Raw genomic sequence first — 22,420 nt, 5'->3', positions numbered from 1 at the left:
TCAGCGCTTCCACCGAGCACTTAGGTGTGTGAGGCCAGAAGGGGGTTTCATAAAGACTCGAGTCTCAGCAGGAAACCCGAACAAGCAGGCTGGAATCAGCCCAATACACCGGGTTTAGCGCGATAATGTGACACGACATTCCTGTGCTACCATGAGACGTGGCCCTCAAAGCAGAAATCTGCGGGACAGGTTGGTATAATTTCCAAAAACCTTGTTTTGGGAAAAATTCTGTAAAGTTTTTCTTTAAAATAAAAATAATTTCGACGGCTCTTCTGTCCCAGTGGCCCCTGAAACTAAACTCACAGAGTTTTTGACTTGCTCTGAGCCTCCAGCTGCAGACAAGATGTTTTCTTCGTTTCTGTTTTTAGGGTCAAAGTTTTCTTTTATTCTTCGACAAACATGAAGCTTTAAGTGTGGTCTGTCCTGCTCCTTCTTTATGAAACACCCCTCTGCATGATTCCTCCTGCTACAAAGAAGAACTGCAGCGCGGCACAGGCGTGAACATGTATGAGCGAACGGACGGATGGACGCGGCGTGAGGGGGCGGTGCAGGACGGGATCCAAAACGTGTTCTTCTGGTTCATGAAGATCCATGCTGACAAGGTGGAGCAGCTTCTTCTACATCACAAGGTCCAAAAAAGGGTGTGTGTGTATTTTATATGAACACATGTTCCAGTAATCACACACACACACACACACACACACACACACACACACACACACACACACATGAAATAATTAGCAGATATGTACACAGCTTCCATCATGTGGAGGACAGATGAAATGCGTAGCCCTGTCATGTTTCAGTGATGGACAAACAACTAATGATGGTGACAGAGGAGGAATCCAGCATTAGTCACAGCGCACAGTCCGGGTACGACACGGAAAAAAAGCTCAAGTCTGAAAAAAGACGAGGGCGGAGTCAAAAGGCAGCGGCTGAAAGCTGATCGGAGCCCACGGTGGAAAAACCACGACGTGCGTCTGCTGTCCTGGAATTTCCCCCCACCCACCTCCACCTCACCTGTACAGCTCAGTGTGAGAGAAGACAAAGGCAGCACCTGCCGTTCTCCTCTGACGCCATCGACAATGATCGATAACCAATCCAGAACCAGCCTCGACCCGTTCAGACATCATCGCTCTGAACTCCTCCATATAAGTTTGAAGAACTTTAGTTTCCAAACCGAGCGCTCTGTGGTCCGTCTGAGCCACGGCAGGTCATTCCTTATATTACTGATGACAGAAACGATGGCTGTGCTATCCAAGATAACGTCCTGACCACCTGGACTATTTGGACTCAATGGAAGCAGAAAAACGGGCCGTGTGTGATTAACTGTGCTGCTATCTGTCTGCTGATGCCAGCGCTGCTGCAGCTTCAGGGTTTCTCTATTGTCATATCGCAGACTGCCTCAGGGACCCAGTGAAGCCTCTGGTGTGACCTCAGGGCAGAAGTGAAACCTAACCTGTGTTATTTCCACTTCTACTCGTGTCAGTGTTTGAACACATTTTCCTATTTTACACCCACAAATCCATTTTCTACAGCTTATCTGGAGGCAGCAGTCTATCAGGCTTAAACTGGTGCAGCTCTTCTGGGGAAGCACCGAGGCCAGCTCAGAGACACAAACTGTGTCCTGAGTCTGGCCTGGGGTCTCCTCCCAAACACGTCACACTGCCTCCTTCCAGTGTGAAGGACTCCATACTCTGACCTCCTCCTGAAAGACTGAGCTCCTCCTTCAGAGGAGGCTCACAGTATCTACAATTCTCACGATCGCTACCCACAGCTCGGGGTCAAAGGTGAGGGTAACACCGACGGCATCCACATCACTTCAGATCCATTTGGTGATCTGTTGTGAACAACAGCCCAAGAGCTCTTAAAGAACTGGGTGGAGCTACACCTGCCTGACCCGTACGGAGGGACTCCACCTGTTTCCTGCTCAGATTTGAAGGTACCAGTTCTTCACACATGGCTACGGACCAGAAGAAACGCTGCACAAATGTGAGGCTCAAACTGACGAAGTCTACCTGTGCAGAGAGGCTGAGAGTTTTCCATCTGTCAGAGGGAAAAGTGAGAACTGAACAATGACATGTAAGGACAGTGAACATCAGTTACTGACAGGCAAATGTCCCTAAAACCCGTGGATGATGAGAAAATAACAGGGGTGTGTAAAAAGATGAAGGTGTAATAAGACACATCCCGGAGAGCTTAGGAATCACTCGATAAGAAAAACCGCAGCCAGGGCTCAGCTCGGAGCCGAGCAGATCCTGGAGCTGCAGAGTCACGTCTACCAGTGAAATCAAAGGCATTCATCCACATGTGATAAACGTGTTCTTCACACGCGTGTCTTCACAGTCCTCGTGGTGCTGTTAAGGCACCGTGCAGCAGGATCATACATCGCTTCAATCCTCCTACATCCATAAAAACAGTGGAAATTTTACCAAATGTTGGCGTTTCATAGTTTTGTCACTATAAAAAACAACCTAAGCTGTGCAGGGAGCCACAGTAATGCAACCACGTGGGCCTGAATATGCTTTAAAGCAGCCTAAGGTTTCTATATGATGACATTCATGGTGTTGACTTCTTTTACTTTAAGCCTAAAGATGATCTGCTTGTTAAGAGACGACCTCAGAGAACTTCTTCCAGGTCCTGTGCAGCTTTTTATCAGCTCTGTTCACGCACAGCACGTGTTTAAAAACTCACAGCGTCTGACTTCAGAGTGAGCTCGGGATCATCGAGAGATCCAAACCACCCCGAGACATCTGAGCGACCGAGCTCGGTCAGCGCTGCCGAGAGCCCGACGCGTACACTCGGTGTGCAGACTGTAAAGAAAGATGGACAGAGCTAAAAAGTGGCATCAGTGCTGAAGTTTAGCTCTCAGCTGCTGGTCCACGTTTCACTGCATGATGGTCATTACCAGTGAGACATCATATCCCATCAGGGTCACATCTGGGCAGCTACATCCATCCTTTATATACAGTCTATGACATGAACTGTAGTTCAGACACATTCGCCGTGTTTTTGTAGTCTTTTTAATCCTTCAGCCAGAGAGCGAGCTTTCTTCCTGCTCACCTCATAAATCCTTCTTTTGATTAAACTTTATTGTCACAGCCGAGCGAACAGCTGCACAGATGTTTTATTGGACTGGATTATCTGGACTGTTTTCCACCCTCAGCGGTTCCTCAGTTTTCCTGATTTTAGGAATGAAGGAGGATTCGGACCTGGAAACGGTTAAAGACGTCAGACCTAACAAGCAAATCCAACAATTACAAATTAACTTTCTGAGGTGTAAATAAATTCTGTCATTTAATAACTGAATTCTTGCTTATTCTAGTAGCCACGCTGTGACTGTGGGCGGGTCAAATAAAGATCAAAACACATCTTCATACACGTGACGGCAGACTGATGTTTGGTGTGAGGAGGAGGAAGCAGCTGAGCGAGCAGCAGGACGCTAACAGGCCTGCGTCGGTCCACGTGTGCGTGTCAGGCTGCCGCTCATTATTGTTGTGATTTCAAAAGGAAGCTGCAGTAGAAATTCAGTATAAAAACGTCCGTACAATCTTCACTCTGTCTCTGGTTTGAAGCTGAGAGCTTTCAGTCCTCACGTCACACAGCAGGACGCAGCCGCAGGAAGCGCGCTCTCAGGACGGCGTGCCGGCCGCTGTTAGCGTCCCTCCATCCTGTGAGGTGTGATGTTGGGCTGTCAGATATAAGGAGGGAGTGTCCGGTGTGTGTGTCTGCATGCATGTGGGTCCTGTGTGTGTCTTCAAAGTCCACGCACACCTGTGTGAGTGTGTGTGTCACTGTCCGGGGAAGGTGGGGTAGTGTGTCGGGGAGTGTGTGTGTATGTGTGGCTGAGACTGCGTGTGTGTGTTTGCCAGGGGCAGCGTCGCGTGGCGGTCGGGAGGCAGGCGGGTGGACAGCAGCTCGTCTTCCGCGGCGTCACCTACAGACGGAGCAGAAACACACCTGTTACCTGAGGTAGGCGGAGCCTTAATGCTGCTTGACTCCGATACCGATCTCCTCAACACGTCTGTGTAAAGCGTCGGCTTCACGACACAAAAACACAATCCACCAAAAACTCTGAAACCAAAGCTGAATTTGTCTGTCGAGTCTCTGCAGCTCCTCTAACATCTGACTCTTTATATCTGCACGTTTCTGATGTTTATTCTCCAAAAGATGCTTTCAGGTCACACCGAGAAGCAAATACTTGATTACTCAGGATTTTCTCTTTTTTTGGGACATTGTGGATTGACACGTAGATAAAAGCAGCAGGTGAGATATCTGAGGAACAGCTTCACCAAAAGATGATGTTTGAATATATTAAGAGTTTATGAATAATGTTTATTTGAAGCTGCAAAGACAGAAATATTTGCCTGGATACTTTATGTTGAGACCAAATGCATGTGTGACTCTAAAGATGTTCTTATGAAGCATAAACTGGTAACGTCTCTGTATTTGGACACATCTGTGGACTGATGTCTTTCTGTCTTTGTCTTTTTTGACGATCTGTCAATAAAATAAATAAATAAAATTTTATTTATATAGCACCTTTTTAGACAGAGTCACAAAGTGCTGCACATAAAATAAAAAGTCATAAAAAGGTAAAACAGACAATATAAAACAAGCAAAAATTAACCAAAAGCAGTTTTAAAAAGGTGAGTTTTGAGTTGTTTTTTAAAAACAACACTGAGTCTGTATTGAACGACCCTCTGCCTCCTTTGAAGGAGAAAGGAGGTGAGAAAGGAGGTGAAGAGAATGAAAAAAGTAAAGTAAAGTAAAGTAAAGTATGTCCGTAACATGGAGATGGAGCATGGAGGTGATCAGAGCTTTAAGGAGACGACCGTGAAGACAAAAATCAGGTTTGGTTCTTGAGTTTATGGGAGGAGCTTTTGAACTTCTGACATCATCAGCATTAAGAGTTCAATCTTATATAAATCTCGTGTAAATGTTATGTAAGGGTTGGCATGCGGCGTACCGCTGCCGGGATCCATGCCGGTCTGGTTTCCAGTGATGTGGTGCCAGTAGGCGGATCGGGGCAGGATGGCGGTGGGGGTGCAGGGGTACGAGCCAGACTCTGAGCCCTTCGACAGCAGCTGGGAGTTAAAAAAACACAACATCAGGAATTGAGACAATAAGCACAGGAAGTCGCACGGCTCACACGCAATCAGAGAATCAAGTTCATTTTATTGTGAAAGCGTCCCAGCAGGAAGACGCCACAGGTATGACCAGCCCGTTTTTAACCACATGATGTAATCCCACGTTCTCTTCTGCTGCCGAGGAGCCTCTGAGCAAGGCTGGTCTGTATTTATCTCTGTGTGATTTTTATTTACTGCTTTTCTCTGTTTATTTACAAAATAAACTGAATAAAATGTGAATATGAAGCATAAATGTGAAATTTCATAGGACTTTATAGCCTGTTGTTTATTACAGCGTTACAGGAAGTTTATTTTGACATTTTCAAAACTTTGTTGAGATGGACACATTTTTTATGCATTTATTAACACTTAATGGTGATTTTTTAAAATTAAGCTGCTCTTTGAAACAGGGAAGTCGCCCCCTGCTGGATGTTTTCTGACCTGCTACTTCCATCATTTATATCCAGTCTGTGGCTGTGCGCTGCTGTAATCGCACAGGGTTTGAATAAAGGTTGAATTTGAACCCGAGTCTGCTGAAATCATCAGAAAGGAAAGGTCACGTCTCACCCTGCTGTTCTTCTCCATCTCCAGCAGGACCTTCTTGTGCTGCTCGGCGATGGCTAGCGTGGACGAGTGGACCCTCTGGTAGATCTGCTCCCCCTCTCTGGTCTGGAAGGTGTAGAGTCCCTCGCCGCTGTCACACATCCTGCACATGACAGCAGCTCAGCGTGAAAACGGCGGTGTTATCTCGCGGTCGTCTGAATCCTACTGCTCAGTTTTCTCTCTGAGTCACTCCAGAGAAGATAAAGGTTGAGATGAGGGAAGTAAAGCACTGCTCATCCTCCAAAACAACGTCACCAAATTAGGGATTTACCCGTTTTGTGGTTAACAAAACGACAAATGTGAAAGTGATCTGCAGTTTCATCTCTGGCCTGATTCTTCCTGCTGTCTTTGTGTAGTTAAAGTTTTTTTTTTTGCTGCTGGAGGAGCAGTGCGTCCTGCTGTGTCACCAGCCGGACGCACTTGTTATTCAGCCTGTAATCACATTTGCTCAAATTAGAAAAATAAAGTGTGTGAGGCAAAGCAGCATCCTGAGCAGCTCCTCCAACGTCCACTCCAGGCTCAGTCAGCCCCTTTATACTCGACCCTAACCACTCACTGACTGATGGTGGGCGTCTTAGATGGCGCTTTTCTGATAATTGATCGATGTGCATCTCCTCCAATCAGATTTGAGTTTAAGCGCTTTGAAGCATCCGCAGCAGAGCCCTCAGCTACCGCCAGAGGGCTCTGCTGCTGTTTCTCACACACACACACACACACACACACACACACACACACACACACACACACACACACACACACACACACACACACACACACACACAGCATTATCTGCATGCTGACCCAATCATAGCTGGTCAGGTTTTATCAAAGAAGAGCAGATAAGGAGGTCTGTCCCAGCATTGATTCATCGACTAATCTATTCAATCAATCTCCTCACGAGGCTCAGCCCAATGCAGCGCCCTGCGTGTGAGTGTGTATGTGTCTGTGTGTGTGTGTGTGAGTGTGTGTGTGTCTGTGTGTCTGTGTGTGTGTGGTATCCTTGGACTGACGGTATGTGAGTTCAGATAAGCACTTCATCTCAAAGTCACCTTGCTAACAAAGGACGGCGCTCTCTAACCTGTGATGGATGTCACCTGTGTTTATCTGAGGACAGACCACCCCCCCTCCCCGACCACCACGAAGTCTCACCGTCCAGCCTCGAAGGTGAAGCGGGTGGCGTCGCGTCCGTAGCGCCGCAGCGAGCAGAGCGGCCAGGTGACCAGCTTGGTGCGAGGGTTGTGGATGTCCCACAGGTAGATGTTCTCGTGGGTGATCTGCATCATGCACTCGCCGTAGATGTCCAGGTTGGGGCAGGGGAGGAGGAAGACGTTGAAGCGCTCTGAGGAGACAGAGGACGGTCAGACCCCGCCCACATGTTAAGTAAAATCTGTTTTCATGCTCAGGTCCTCACAGTAAACACCGATTAACAGCGAACTGCTTTTTTTGCAGCTGGAGGATGAATAAAGTTAAAGTTAATCATTCTTTCATAACAGACGCGGCCTCTAAATAGGTTTTCATAACTGTGTGCAATGAGCACTACAAGGTTTATGAAATCTGACATAAAAATAAACAACAATAAACAATAATAGGTTCACAGTTGAAGGAGCTTTCAGTGTCACTTCCTCTTTTTAGTTTGAAATGTTTCACAGTGGACTGAAAACATCTTTGTGCTGGGCTGGACTTGCATGTAATACCACTTTGTGCCACACGATGGTGCAGCGAGTCAACGTAACCGAGATTTAACGAGTCATTAAGAGCAGATTTACATCAAAGGAAAAGAACCAAAAAGAAACATCACGGGTAAAAATACCATACATCCAAAAACATATCAACACGCCCCCACCTCCTCCTGTCCCAGCATCCTCCACTGTCACACCAACCCTCTGCATGTCCTCCTCCACTACATCCATGAACCTCCTCTGAGCTCTTCCTCTTCTCCTCCTGCCTGGCAGCTCCATCTTTATCCTCCACCCTCCCTCCTCTGCACATGCTCAGACCCTCTCAGCCTCTGACTCTGAGCTGTCCCTCTGATGGACTCATTTCTGATCCTGTCTCACTGCCATGAACATCTGCACATCTTCAGCTCGGACTGATAAAATGGTAGTTACAGTGTGTGTGTGTGTGTGTGTGTGTGTGTGTGTGTGTGCGCTGTACCTGTGTGTTCACACTGCACTCCAGCAGCCAGCAGGTCTGGCTCGCCCATGCTGATGTCATTAAGTCGCATCCCCAAACACTCGATCGACAGCGTCTTGAACCAATCCTCAGCCTCCAGCTCTGAGAGAGAGAGAGAGCTGTCAGGACTACAAACACGTACTGGCTTCACCTCACCAACTCCCCGTTAAAAGAATTTAAAATCCTGCTCCTCACAAACAAACTCAACTCAAAAAAGTTGGAACTTTAGAAAATCACATAAATCTATATTTATTTATTTTATCCACAGTAGAACACAGATTTTAAATGTTTAAACGTATGAGCTCCTTTTGAATTGGCAGGCATCAAGTCTGAACATTTTTGGGAACTCTTAATGACCTTGTAGTACCATATCACCCTATTAGAGCACTTCGCTCTCACACTGCAGGCTTACTTGTTGTTCCTAGAGTATTTAAAAGTAGAATGGGAGGCAGAGCCTTCAGTTTTCAGGCCCCTCTTCTGTGGAACCAGCTTCCAGTTTGGATTCAGGAGACAGACACTATTTCTACTTTTAAGATTCAAACTTTCCTTTTTGCTAAAGCATATAGTTAGGGCTGGACCAGGTGACCCTGAATCCTCCCTTAGTTATGCTGCAATAGACGTAGGCTGCTGGGGGATTCCCATGATGCACTGGGCACTGCTCTTCCTCATATGTTCATACATTACACATCATTATACATCACCATTAACTCTTCCATTGTGCCTTCTCTATCCCCCCCAAACAGGTCGAGGCAGACATGTTACCTGATTCACAGGTGAAGGTGCGTGAGGTGTCGTCAGTGAACACAATGGCCACCGCCTGTCGCTTGGTGTCACGTGGCAGTCGTGTGATGTTCTTCACATTGCTGATCTCTGTCACCTAAACAGCAAGTTGGAGAGAAAGTGGAAATCAGGGCTGATTAAACACCACGCAGAGACACTGTGACCTGTAACATCGACCGGGGAGCCGAGGCACCACCTGCTGGCAGGGCCTGTCAGGTTACATATCACTGGCTAATTAGGCGATCAGTCTAATTTAATCCAGGTCAGGTTTTCTACTTCGTGTTTATATGTCAGTCAGTCCGGGAAACTGCTAAAACTTTGAATGTGTCCCCAAGTGCAGTCACAAAAACCATGAAACTGTCTCACACGGACGCCCCAGGAAAGGAAGCCCAAGAGTCCCTCTGCTGCTGAGGATACATTCATCCGAGTCACCGGCCTCAGAAATCACAAGTTAACAGCACCTCAGATTAGAGCCCAGATAGATGCCACACAGAGCTCCAGTAGCAGACACATCTCTACATGTTCAGAGGAGACTGTGTGAATCAGGCCTTTATGTTCAAACAGCTGCTGAGAAACCACGACTAAGGAAAAGCAACAAGCAGAACAGATTTGTTTGGGCCAAGAAACACGAGGAGTGGACATTAGACCATCTGTGCTTTGGTCTGATGAGTCCACATCTGGGATCATTGGTTCCACCTGCCGTGTCTTTGTGCAGAAAAGGTGAACGGTGGTCTCTACATGGATGGTTCACACTGTGGAATGTTGGAAACCATTTCAGCAGACGACCTCATGAAGCTCATGGAGAGAACGCCAAGAGTGAGCAAAGCAGGAATCGAAGCAAAGGAGGCTGTTTGAAAGAATCTAAAATATAAAACATGTTTTGAGTTATTTCACACTGTTTTGTTTACTACATGATTCCACATGTGTTCATTCATAGTGTTGATGCCTTCAGTCAGAATCTACAATGTAAACAGTCATGAAAATAAAGAAAAACCATTAAACAAGAAGGTGTGTCCAAACCTTAGAGTGGTAGTGTACATCAAAGCTGAGCCAAATATTCCTCAAAGTGTCTGATTCCTTGCAGCTGGAGTTGTCCCATCCACCTTAACATCTCAGCTGTGATTGGATTACAGTCGATTCTTTAGAGCTTTGTGAGAAAGAACAAAGAGCAAGTTCACAAGCATCGATGAGCTGAAGGATGCTCAGTGAAGGAGTGTGAAGGCAGCCAGGACGGTCATCTGAAGGAGAAGTAATGCTGCTGCTGCTGATGATGATGATGAAGAACGAAAGCTCGTTGAGTTTTAAAGAGAAGAAGAAGAAACGGCCGCCTCACGCTGAGCTCTGTACAGGCTTTCATCTCTGTCAGTGAGTGTGTCAGCTCTAAAGTGTTAGTTTTCTCCTTCAGAGCACACCTGAGCCACACACACACACGCACACACACACACGCACACACACACACACACACACGCACACACACACACACACACACACACACACACACACACACACACACGCACACGCACACACACACACACACACACACACGCACACACACACACACACACACACGCACACACACACACACTTACTTTAGGACATGCTCTGATGTAGGCAGCCTTCTCGTCGGGGTATTTCTCCAGACGACGAGGTCCTTTGCTGGAAGATTTCTTGAACACCAGCCAGCAACGCCGATAGATCTGAAACACACACACACACACACGCACACGTACACACACACGCACATAATGACATTGATTTTATATCATCATAACCTCATATCAACATTCTGTAGTGCAGTGCTTCCCCCTGGTGGAGCATAAAGTCAGTGCATGGATGCAGAGTGAAGCTTCGTCTCGTGTTCTCTCTACAAATCTCTGTCCTCAGGGGCGGATCTACTGTGATGGCATGTTCTCTTGCCACCCTAGCTTTCCATATGACAATATGCATATAAGTAAGTATTAACACTTTGAGCCTAGTTACAATTACCATTGAAGTTAATTAAAGTCATCCCCCCCGCATTAAAAAATGGTTCAGCCCATTGCGATGAAACAGCTTTAGTTCTTGTTGTCACAACTGACACCGTGGGTATTTCAACACAGCTGGTTGGTTGTTACACTCTGGAATGATGGTCAGTGTCTTTAACACAATAAATCGTGAAAATTAGGTTTAAATTTCTGGTGAAAAATTTGCGCAGGAACAACAGTAACAGTAACAAGTCTAACTAAGCTGGACTCGTACTTCTAACTGATCCACCTCATGTTGTGTAGCTTTTATACTTGGACTACACGCTTATTTATTTTACAGGCTCTACAGTACATAAAATCAAAATTCACATGTTTTAATGTAACTGTAATTATTTGGGCTAAAGCCAGTAAGAAAGTTACAGACAGGTCTCTGTACAGATGCAAGTTTACTATCCGCGAAAGTAGCTGGTGTTTCATACAGAGCAGCATATGCTCATAAATTCAAATAGAAAACGTGTCGAGACCCAGCCCCCCCCCCCTTCAGCCTCGGTTGTTTACGAGAGCTGCGTTCAGTCTCGAGGGCGGGAAACGAGGAGCTGATCTTTAATGAACAAGTGTGGAATACAAAGAGCTCCTCACATATGTGACCTCTAAAAGGAAATCTGAGCACAAAGGACTGAGATTAGCTCTGATATAAACTCTCAGCATCACCCAGACGTGGATCCATAACAATGATTTTGTCATTTTGTGTAATCAAGTTCAGCAGATGCTCTTTTCCAAAGCAGGTAGTAATTCATTCTTTTCTGAGGAGAGATGATTGCTGATGGACTGAACTTCAACCCAAGCAGCAACATCCAGGGAAAGAATGAAGATGAGCTGCAGTTCATCCAACTTCCAGCAGAGGCAGCAGTGTCTCAGTCCCCATAGACTCCCATGTTAAAACTTTACGGCAGAAATAAACATGTTTGCAGCCTGATACACAAACTGTTTGCTATCTGTGGATCATTTCTCTTCCATAATACCTGCATAGGGAGGATGTTTCTAAAACTCACCTGTTTAAATTGTATTAAGGATTAAAGTTTGCATTATTAGGGGCGTGGCCTCTTTGACTGACAGGTGGATGGTTTCTTAAAGCCAGATGTAACAAACTGATACAAATTAAAAGGCATATATGGAAATTAAAATGTAATTAGTTTTTCAAACAAATTTGTCAGATGCTTCAATAAACTCTCCAGTTTCAAGGTTCAGGCTTTAGAGCAAGGGTCTCAAACTCGCGGCCCGCGGGCCATTTGCGGCCCACGTCACTTCTACTTGCGGCCCGCATATTGATGTGAAGAAATATTTTTTTTAAAAAATTATTATACGAAAAATGATTTAATACAACGGCAGAGTGTTACAGGCATGACCCTTTAAGACTGCAGCCTCATGGGCGGTGTAGTCCGAGCTGCAGGGAGAACGTGTGGGACAGTTTATTTGGTAGTTCAATGAAAGTACTGTACTATACTGCTGAGTGACCGTCTTCTGCTCGTCAAATACATTTCATTGCAATGTTGACCCTGCGCTAACTTGCATATGACAAATGAAACTGAAAGGCTTCAGATAGTTAAGAGTGAGAAAAAAATGCGTTCATGTTTGCAATTTTGTCTTGTTACACAATATTTGGAATTAAGTAAAACAAACAAAACACTACATTTTAGGAAATATTAGAGGGTGTTTTCGTGTTTGTTTTTTTGTACTACTTTGACACTAAAGTGGCCCTCCAATGAGATGACGGTGCCAGAAGTGGCCCACGGCTCATTTGAGTTTGAGACCCCTGCTTTAGAGGGTTAACCTCCAGCTGCGTCAGAGAACATTAAGCCCGACTTTGACGCCGAGTACACGCTGGCCTTTAGTGTTTGACTCTGGCGACACTTTCACAGCGAGGAGACGTTTTCTGATGCCTGAAGAAACCAGACACGATAGACTGATCAGAGCGGCTCTCGCCTCAGAGGAGGACAGTTAAGCTCATGTTGTCCTCCAGTGAACACTTCAGGGTCAGGCTGGGCTGTTTCTCAGCATAGAAACTGGGAGATTTTACAGTGTTACTGGTGGTTCTTCTCTCACCATGGGTATGCCAAACAGGTTAAAAAATAATAACTAAAACTAATAATGATGCTAATAATTACAGCCCAAACAGATCCTTGGAGACCTGATGAGACAAACAAGGAGAACTATCGGGTGGATTTAGGGCTGCTCAATTAATCGAATTTTAATCGTGATTACGATCTGGGCTTTCAACGATCTTTAAAAATGACTGAGCCGATTATTAGCTCCTCCTCTCACGCTGCTCCGTGTGGCAAATCGAGCGCACCTCTCTGCGTTTCGAACACGCGTCACAACAATTAAGAGGACCCGAGGGAAGCTCGGAGAGCTCGGAGAGCTCGGAAAGCTAAGCAGAAGTTATTTGGTGAGGAGAGGATAATGGCTGCTGAAGAAAGAATGCCGTTGGTTGAAAAGAGAGGTAAAACGACTTAAGTGGTGTGGAAACATTACGGGTTTGCGGAGTCAGACGTGGATCAAGTAGACATAGTGTGGAAACTTTGCTACGGTGTCGTAGCTGCACCACAGAGCAACACTACACATTTATTCAATCATTTGAAGACCGCTCACAAAGTGACATACGATCAAACAATGAAGGAACATAGAGAAAAAACTCTCGACAACACCTGCTTCATCCTCACAGACTTCATTCACGCTCCCCTGTACAACGCGACTAAATATCCCAGCAGCTCCCAGAGACACAAGGAGATAACAAACGCGGTAACGTTTTCCTCGCCAAAGACCACTGCTCAATTAACACAGTGAACAACCAGTATTATGCAGTATTTTGAAGTTCACTAAACATAGATGTTTACATTTTTCATTTATTTTTTATATTGCAAACATTTGCACTGTTATCAGTATTTGCACACTATTTTATATTATTTTTTGACATCTTTAAAGCCATTATTCAATACATTGTTATTGTTAAATAAATATCGTCAAATAATCGAGATCTCAATTTCAGTGAAAATAATCGTGATTATCATTTTTGCCATAATCGAGCAGCCCTAGGTGGATTAAGTCAGGTTATATCATTTAAATGCTTTGAAACTGTCAACAAAATAAAAACTGAAAGAATCAAACGAACAGAAAACATGCTGAACTACTAAACGTGTAGTTTTTGATAAGTTTTCAACATTTCTCCACTTTAGTTTCTGTTTTTACTCCATGAACATCTGCAGCGCTTTCATGGCCACCATCTGTACAGATCCTTCCTCCTCATCATTCATCAGCCTCCTCCTCTTCATCTCTCCCTTCACTGTCCTCTGAAGTAATCAGGTCTCAGCAGACGGAGCTGTGAGGAGTGCTAAGTGAAGCTAAAGAGAGGAGACGGAGGAGGGAGATGGGAGGAAGGGGAAGATAGGAGAGCTAATTGCTTCCTTCTTGTAGCCTCAAAGATGAAACGAGTGCGGAGCTGTTGGGAGTTGCTGTAATTCTCAGAGGGGCTCGCTCAGATGAAAGCACGAGGAGATGATGATGCTATGCAGCCGAGGTGTTAGCGTAACCTTGAAATGCTGCGTTGGCACACTTTGAATGGATCCACGGCTGCTCTGTTTTTCTCTCAAATCACACATTTGTCCTTCGCTTGAGCTGCAGCGGCTGCAGACCGAAACCACACGATGCAGAGGCCCGGTTTAAACAGCTCTACCAGAAAATGGGTGTGCTGTATGACAGCCGGCTACTTTAGCAGCAGATCAGAGTTGAAATGATCGTATCCGCTCAAGATAGTTTGTGAAGTCGCTTCCTAGGAGCAAAGTGACCGAACCGGATCCTGTGACGGACTCACAGGTCAGAGTCACGTGACCCACAAACGCTGTGAAACCTTAACGTTCGCGTTTAAGCCACTGCAGGGTTTTTGGTGACCATCTTCAGAGAGCTCGGTTATCACAAACTGCACAGACACACAGAGCTGCTAATAAGTGCTCAGTCACATCCAGATCTGTAGTGTGCATTACATGAAGTGCACGTTTTTCAGACCAAAAACTACTGTAAGCATCTAAAGTTCATTTTATGATGAAGCGTCAGGACTGCAGCTGTTTGACACACACACAGTAATAACTTCACTGTGGTAACTTCCAGTTATTAAAGCCTCATAAATGAAATATAGAGCAGAGGAATCAGGAGGAAATAATGGAGCAAAAATAATAACATTATTAAACGTTAGACGCTGTGCTCTGCTCGAACACTGCAGAGGACGTTTGGCTGTGTTCACGGTGCAAACCTCAGTGCAGCGCGAGCGAACGCTATCCTGACCTGAGCTGTGACTGTGCACGAGTAACATCAGCATTCACAGTTAGAAGCTCAGATGAACCAGGTTTGTGGTGGCTGCAGCTCAGGAGCCGGAGCCGGTCATCTACTAAGTCGGTGGTTCGATCCCTGGCTGCTCCTGTCTGTGTGTCAGGTACCCTTGGGCAAGACACTAACCCCAGGTTGGTCTGCAGTGCACTTGTCACTGACGATAGAAAGATGTAGAAAGAAGCTCCTGTATGAATATGTGAACGAGGTGTTTGCATAAAGAGCTTTGAGTGCTGAGCTGTGAGTGCAGCCTGTGCAGTCCAACGTTAGCACAACAAAGTCAGTAACGTCATGGAAAAACAGTTTCAGATGCAGGTTTCAGTCATGACAAATCTCTGCATGAACAATGATGAAACACCATCTTTCACGCAGAGACACACCGGGCGCGGCGTTTCCCTGGGATCGCAGCTTTTAAGGAGAACGTGGACGTCCGTGTGCAACCTGAATCAGCTCGATGCTGCCGGCTTTGATGTGTGAAAACTACAAAGATGGTGTGAAAGCAATCAGCTGGTCAGTGTCGGGGAGTAACGGAATACATGTACCGCTATTTAAAATACAAAATATGAGTAACTGTATTCCGTTACAGTTACCGTTTAAAAAGGTGGTATTTAGAATACAGTTACTTTGTTGAAATAAATGGATTACATGGCGGTATTTTCCTGTTTCATATTGTGGCGGGTCAGGACTGTTTGGGTTTTGTTTGACAGCTATGCTCTGTTGTTCCAGGCGGCAGCTTTATGTTGCCATGGTTACAGGGTGACGCGTTCTCTCTGCGACTGTGGTCGTGTCCAAATTCATGGGCTGCATCCTCCTGAGGCCGCATTTGTAGACCGATTACGTCACAGTGACGCGCCGAAGGCGCGTCTGTATGTGCCAACATTGCCACATACAGATTGAATGTGGCAATGTTGGCAAAGCGAGGAAGTGACGTAAGATTTGCGCATGCGGGGTACCGATCGGGTTTCCGGTACGGATCGGGTAGCGACAAGAGCGCCTTTTTGTTGTTGTTGTGCTAAGCTAATAGGCAGAGTGTTACAGGCATGGCCCTAAAGAATGTAGCCTCATGGGCAGTGTAGTCCGTGCTGCAGGGAGAATGGACTGCCGTACCCGTTATGTGTCTGTGAGCGAGGGAGGGAGAAAAAGGAAAAGTACGAGCTGTCATCGAGCAGAAACGGGAGCTGGAAGCATGTAAATATAATAATAACCACTGCAGCCGAGAAGAGTGCCTGACGAGCCCAGTTGTAAGTAAGCTATTAAGACTCGACTGTACACTGTGTTCGTGTTTTCCTCCGAAACAATAAGTTCAGTTGCAGCAGCCTTTCAACGCCTCTCTCTGTCTCTCGCTAGCAAAGTTGACCCAGACAACAAAGTAAAGCTAGTTTTCGGCTACGAGCCCGACACGAACCCGACGTATTAGCCAGAGGTCCCTTTACTACGGTTCGGAGCCGCGGACCTTCAGTAATAGTAATAAATCACATTCATGTAGTTGTAAACAGCATGATAATATATTAAGTAATCCAAAGTATTCCGAATACGTTACTCTCATTGGGTAACATAATAGAATACGTTACAAAATACATTTTGGGGCATGTAATCTGTAATCTGTAGTGGAATACATTTTAAAAGTAACCTTCCCAACACTGCAGCTGGTGTGGTTCTGGATGGATTTAGTTGGCCTGGAGAGGCGACAGCTGCTGAGTAACAGCAAGAATTTAAGACAAAAAAACAAACAAAGTAATGTAAAAGATGAATTATTGTCTGCAAAGAAGGTGAGCTGTTTAAACCTATGAACACTGCGTCAGCTGTCACACATGGTGGTGGCAGCGTGATGGTGTGGGGCTGTGGTTAGAATAATAAAGAGGGAGGACTGCTTCATATCAAATCAATAGTTCGATGTTTGAAACATGGACACAGGCGGGCGCTCCCACAGGACAATGACCCCAAAGCCCCGGCATCAAGCCTACACTGAAACTTCGTGGACTACACTTAAAGCTGTTTCTATGCCAGAAAAAACTAATTTAAATAAAGTCGACCAGTTGTGCCAAGAAGAGCGCTCAAATATCCAGAATTATGCCAAACACTTGTTGATGGCTTCTAAAAGCGTCTGACTGAGGTGCTAACAGACATTTAAGGGACATATTAGTGCAGGTGTATAAACACTGCAGGTGGATTAGAGAAAATCCAAAATGATTTCAAACCTGTGCACGCAAATCATCAAACCCTATGCTGAACAGTCCTTCAAACCTGGAAACAGAAGAGTTTAAGGAAATCATTAAAAGCCCCAAATGAGCCTGAAATTCATGCCCACGATGAGTGGATGGAAACTTCTGATCACAGCATGTTTGTCCACTGTGCCTCAGACATGCAGGAACCGTCTGTCTCTCGTGTCCACCAGGGGGCGACTCTTCTTCTAGAAGTCAAACATGATAACGTCCATTTTGGAAATTATGGCACTAACAGGATCACAAATGGATGATGCTTCAGGACCGGTCTGAGTGTGAGGCGTCCCTCGGTTTCTCAGGCAGACCCGACCCTCGCTTCAGGTTTCGTTACACACTCTGTAAATCAATCCCTTGATGAAGGAAACCTGCCTCAATTTAATGGACACAACTAAGAGGAAGCCCTGAGCTCTTCCTTCTTCTAATGTTACCTGTGACAGAGGGACTTGGAGGTATAAGGCTTTAAAAACAAACTCAGACATTCTAGAAATCAATACGAACCAATGACATTTTGTCCCTGCGTTTAAAGGTGGCACAAACAAGTGCAACCTTTCAGCTCCAGCAGGACGGTGGGCACACAGAGGATCGATGTGCTGTTTCGGTGCCTCAGGAAACGCCTGCATCTCTAACCAGCGTCCCCACAGGCACCATTACAGTTTGATCAGATCTCAGCACACCTGCTTCATTAAGCTTCTGGATGCTCCGTCCCAACACCTCCACGCTAACAGCTGCACTGGTTCTGTAACGGACCACGAGCTATTTCTGGTGATGACTTTGGTCTGATAGAAAATAAGGTCAGCGCGAGCATCGACCGGTGCAGTGACTGTGGGGGATCGCCTGAAAACACATTTAGTCGGTTACTGTTTGGTTTCCTGGTGGTTGGAAAACGTGCTGCACGTCACGGAGAAGATTAGAGCGTTCTCAGAGGACAGACTCGTCTACGGCAGAAATCTCCAACGGCGGAGAAGACGCGTGTACCGAGCCTCCAACCGATGAGCTAAATCCCAGAGGAACCAGGAAACGTGCACTTCAATTCAACTTTTTTTATATGACAACAACAGTCTCCTCACAGTGTAGACCCTACAATAATAGATTGTTGGGGTTTTCTCCTTTGAGTACTGCACTTGCTGACAGCGGGAAGGAAAAACTCCTTTTTAACAGGAAGAAACCTCCAGCAGAATCAGGCTCAGGGAGGAAGAGAGATTTGTAGATCATGTTTCTGGCTGAAGAACATCTTGCAGGGTGGCGTTGTTACTGACGTCCTGTCACGTCAGCTGCGCGTTTTGAAAGTGGGCGTGGCAAACAAAGTGTCGATCTGACTGTGAACCCGGAGACAGCGACGACTCGAGCCTGACGAGTCGTTAATGTAGAACCAGAGAAGATGATAATCGTCCTCTCTGACTATGATGCAGGTTCAAATCACCTGAAAGCTACGGCCATCTTTTATACCACCTGCAACGTGAGAAGGCTGGCGGGGCGGCAGAGGCGGCGCGGGTTTGTCAGTCAGGACGTCGATTAAACGAACCTCAGTGTTGCTCGATACGAGGAGAAATCATAGTCACGATTGTTTTGGGCAATATTTGTACTCCTGGTTTAAATCAGCAACGCTGTTTGTTTCCTGAACTTTCCAAAAACTCCCAGCGTGCGTGTGTGTGTGCGTGTGTGTGTGTGTGTGCGCGTGCGTGCGTGTGTGTAATGAGTCCGCACATCTCTGTGCGCAGACGCTCATTTGTCGAGTTTATGGAGTTTTATGATGCGTACACCGTCAACATGACGAATAACCTTGGCGGTGCCTTCAGGCCCGATGGAAAGGTCCCGGCTGATTTATAAAACTTTTACAAACATTTTCACTTCTGAAGACAGAGCCGTGAACAGCGAGGGCAGAGTAACCACATCTGTGCAATCCGTCACCGTAACGACGGCAGCAGACGCAGCAGGCCGCGCGCCTCCACTCTCGTCTATCATTAGAATCTGTTTCACTTCGACTCGCAGCGAACACTAAAATCACAATAATGGTCTGCTGATTCAATAAAACCAAAAGTCCTTGGAAAATCCACCCTCACCACTCAGCGGCCATCTCGGGCACTTATTTTGAAGCATTGGCTTGATTAACTTTAATTTCAAAGATTGCTTCACTTATGATAAAAATAAAAAAAAGCAAAAGAAAATAAAGTTGTACTTTACTAAGTTTTACTTCTTTAACCAGAGCGTCTTCTGTCTCTTTCTGATCATTAAAAACAGACCAGTCAGGATTTTGCTCCTGTTTCATCCGACTGACAGTTTTGGCTGCCTGAGCTCAGCCACGGTCCGGTGTGGATGTGTCAGGAGTGTCGTGACAGTCGTGCCACGTCTGTGCCAAACAACACCTGCTGTAACTCGTGTCCACATAAAATTTGCCGGTGCCATACCCGACGCATACGTGAGAGCCCAGATTAGGCTGTCGGATGTTTTGTGCCGATTCTCCGTGCAGCCTCTGGCCGTTCCTGTTCCTGGAGTTTTCCTCATGTATGACCTTTCGCCTGTTTCCTGACTGCTGTCAGGAGGAATCAGCTTCATCTGTATTTTGGTATTTTTGCCTGGTTTTCCGCCTGCTCCTCGTCTTTGCTGCCTGCTCCTGTTATGACCTCATGTGTACAGGTGAAGTCTCTGATCTTAACTTTTTACCTGGTCTCTCTCCTAATCCGTCCAGCAGCTTCACATCCCACTCCGACTGGTTTAATTCCTGCCAGGATCCTGCGATGAATCCTCAGCTTCTCAGCTTTCTTCTTTTGGAGATTAACTCTGCACCTCAGGCAGGATTAACAATGACAGCGACGGCGTGCTAATTGCTGCTGATGTCAGTCCTGAGTTTAGCGTGTTGAGGCAGGACTGTAATCCCCAAATAAGACACGATGACCACTGAGGAATGAGGAAAATCATTTAAAGCACCTCACACCTTACACCAGTCGCAACACACGGACGTTAAATGTAGGTGGAAAAGCTAATCCTCCTCTCTGAGTGAGTGAGGCAACGAGAGGCAGGTCAGGGTTTTCTCCTCATCATACCCGGGGATCTCTGTGGATCCACTGACTGTCACATGAAGCTGGCTATCACCTCACTAAGCTAACGCCAGGTTTCCCACCTGTAGCTGTGAGCGCGGTCTCATGAAAGGGGGCGTCGGCCAACCTCACTGATTATTGTACTGACAGCTAATTACAATTACATTATAATCACTGATGGATTAATTGATTATTTGACCAAATTCATCTTAAAAAGACAGTTTTAGTTTAGATTCTGTGAGTCTGAAAAGCTGGATGTGGTCAGCAGGTGCAAACAGCTGCTCTGTCCTAGGATCAGGTGCTAAACTGACAGGAGAAAAAACGGATCTTCCAGGACACTGATTGGTCAGCAGGCAGTGATTTCATTGCTGTTGATCTCCAACCTGCTCTGGCTGGGTTTGCAGCATAAGGTGAGAAAGCCCCGAAGTACAGCAAAGCCAGAGGTTCAAACCCTGCGGTCACCTGGATAAGATGAAGCCCTGCTTCACAGGAGTTGTTTTCTCGGTTTTTATGTCCTCGTCCTGCCTCGTGGTCCCTCCCCCTGAGGCGTGTAGTGTGCGTGCTTCCCCCCCCCCCCGTCTGTATCACGCTGAGGTCTCTGTTCATGTGAGCTTGGTTTGTTTTCACACAGAGAAAAACCCAAATGAACCAAAATGTGTCGCTACAAACCAGGTGAGAATGTTCTGTCGGCTCATTGGCCAGGTGAGTCTGGGGCGGAGCAACAAAAGTAAATACAGGAAGAAGCTGCTGAGTTCTGGGCTACTGGAGAACACGGAGGATTCAGGCTAAATCACGGCTGGTTGCTGACGCAGCTGGATCCCAGAACATGAAGCACGTGTGGCTGCAGGAAGGTTTTCAGCTTAAATTTACAGAGTAAACCTGGTAGTTACGTCGGACTGAGGTCAGATTACAGGAACAGACCTGGGCTGAGACCACCGCCTCCACAGCCTCGTGGTGAGGTTGGTTTGGTGATTTAACGGGTGAAACACAGCAGGAGTGAAAACACCGTAACTGGATTAAAGTTGTGTTTTTCAGCACCTGGCTGTAACCCCCCCACCACTCACACACATGAATAACTCATCTGTACAAACTGAAATGACCTCTCGGGAATGCCGACATCGCCTCTAAAAATAAAGGAAAGCAGCTCAGCGGGAGGATACGTGGGTGGAGGTCAGAGGTCAGAGCGCAGCCGGGGCAGAGCGGGGAGGAGAGGTGGTACCACGTCACGATATCTCATTAATCTCAGCGGCTGCTTACGTAACGATGCCTTCAAGGCAAATCAAACTCATTTCCAGATTCTCGGGACAGCAGGAGGAGACTCATCGTGTCCTTGGATGTTCTTTAAATTCACGATTGGACATACGGCAAATTTATTAGTTTAACATGTCAGAACTTATAATCAGAATATTAACACTGATTAAATGACTTCTGCAGATAATGAACAACCCTGACTTCAGTGATGGTGATACTATCTGCTTTTCTCAGACACACGTGTGTGCAGTGAGCTGAAGCAGAGCTCCACCTTTTATTTTTGCCTTTCTTGATCTTCTGCTTGAACTCTGCTTTTCCCTTTTTCTCTTTAAACTTTCAGCTGATCAGCATTCGACCTGCGTGCAGCGTAAAAGCACAGGTGGCGAGCTGTTAGCTTGTTGGAGGACTGCATGCAGATGCATCTCTGTGTTGGCTGAATTTCATTAATCTTTCTCTCTGCACAAGCAGACAGACGTGTTAGCATGAGGGCAGCTTTGGCCTTTGAGGGGAACAGCAGCTTTGCTGCTTCAGGTGGAGCCCTCAAACTTCCAGGCTAGATGCAGGTCACAATGAGGCTAAGTCACTCAGACAGAATTTGGGCAAACAGCTTTCCAGGTGGACCGTTTACCTGCAAGCAACCAAGGCCTGCTCAAACATGATTGGTCAGCAGAAGTCAGACATATGGAAACCCCTCCTCCTCATCAGCCTGAGACCAGAACTGAACACTGGACTGGTGCTGAGCAGGTGTCTGCAGGAAGCTGTTTAAATGAAAGCATGATAATCTTTTATCCTGTCTTCCTTCTCAGATGGCCCCGCCCCTCCCTGAGCCTGGTTCTTCCTGTTTAAAGGGAGTTTTTCCTTCCCACTGTCGCCAAAGTGCTTGCTCA

General features: G+C 46.2%; 1 protein-coding gene across 1 annotated transcript in view; it reads right to left on the bottom strand.

Moving 5' to 3' along the window:
• dok4 (docking protein 4) overlaps positions 1–22,420 on the bottom strand; it is a 66,592-nt gene that overhangs the window by 491 nt on the left and 43,681 nt on the right. Inside the window, exons 3-9 of the mRNA XM_063481168.1 lie at positions 10,274–10,381; positions 8,667–8,781; positions 7,887–8,006; positions 6,882–7,071; positions 5,697–5,835; positions 4,970–5,087; positions 1–3,937 (exon numbers count right to left, since the gene is read on the bottom strand). The exon at positions 1–3,937 is cut by the window's left edge and continues 491 nt beyond it. Coding sequence (XP_063337238.1) covers positions 3,792–3,937; positions 4,970–5,087; positions 5,697–5,835; positions 6,882–7,071; positions 7,887–8,006; positions 8,667–8,781; positions 10,274–10,381 — 936 coding nt within the window. The 3' untranslated portion in view covers positions 1–3,791. The remainder of the gene's footprint in view (positions 3,938–4,969; positions 5,088–5,696; positions 5,836–6,881; positions 7,072–7,886; positions 8,007–8,666; positions 8,782–10,273; positions 10,382–22,420) is intronic.

The sequence above is a fragment of the Pelmatolapia mariae genome, linkage group LG1 (assembly GCF_036321145.2).
Source record: "Pelmatolapia mariae isolate MD_Pm_ZW linkage group LG1, Pm_UMD_F_2, whole genome shotgun sequence".
In the NCBI taxonomy this organism is placed as follows: Eukaryota; Metazoa; Chordata; class Actinopteri; order Cichliformes; family Cichlidae; genus Pelmatolapia; species Pelmatolapia mariae.
Note: the sequence above shows the minus strand (reverse complement) of the source record. Positions and strands in the feature narration are given on the sequence as shown.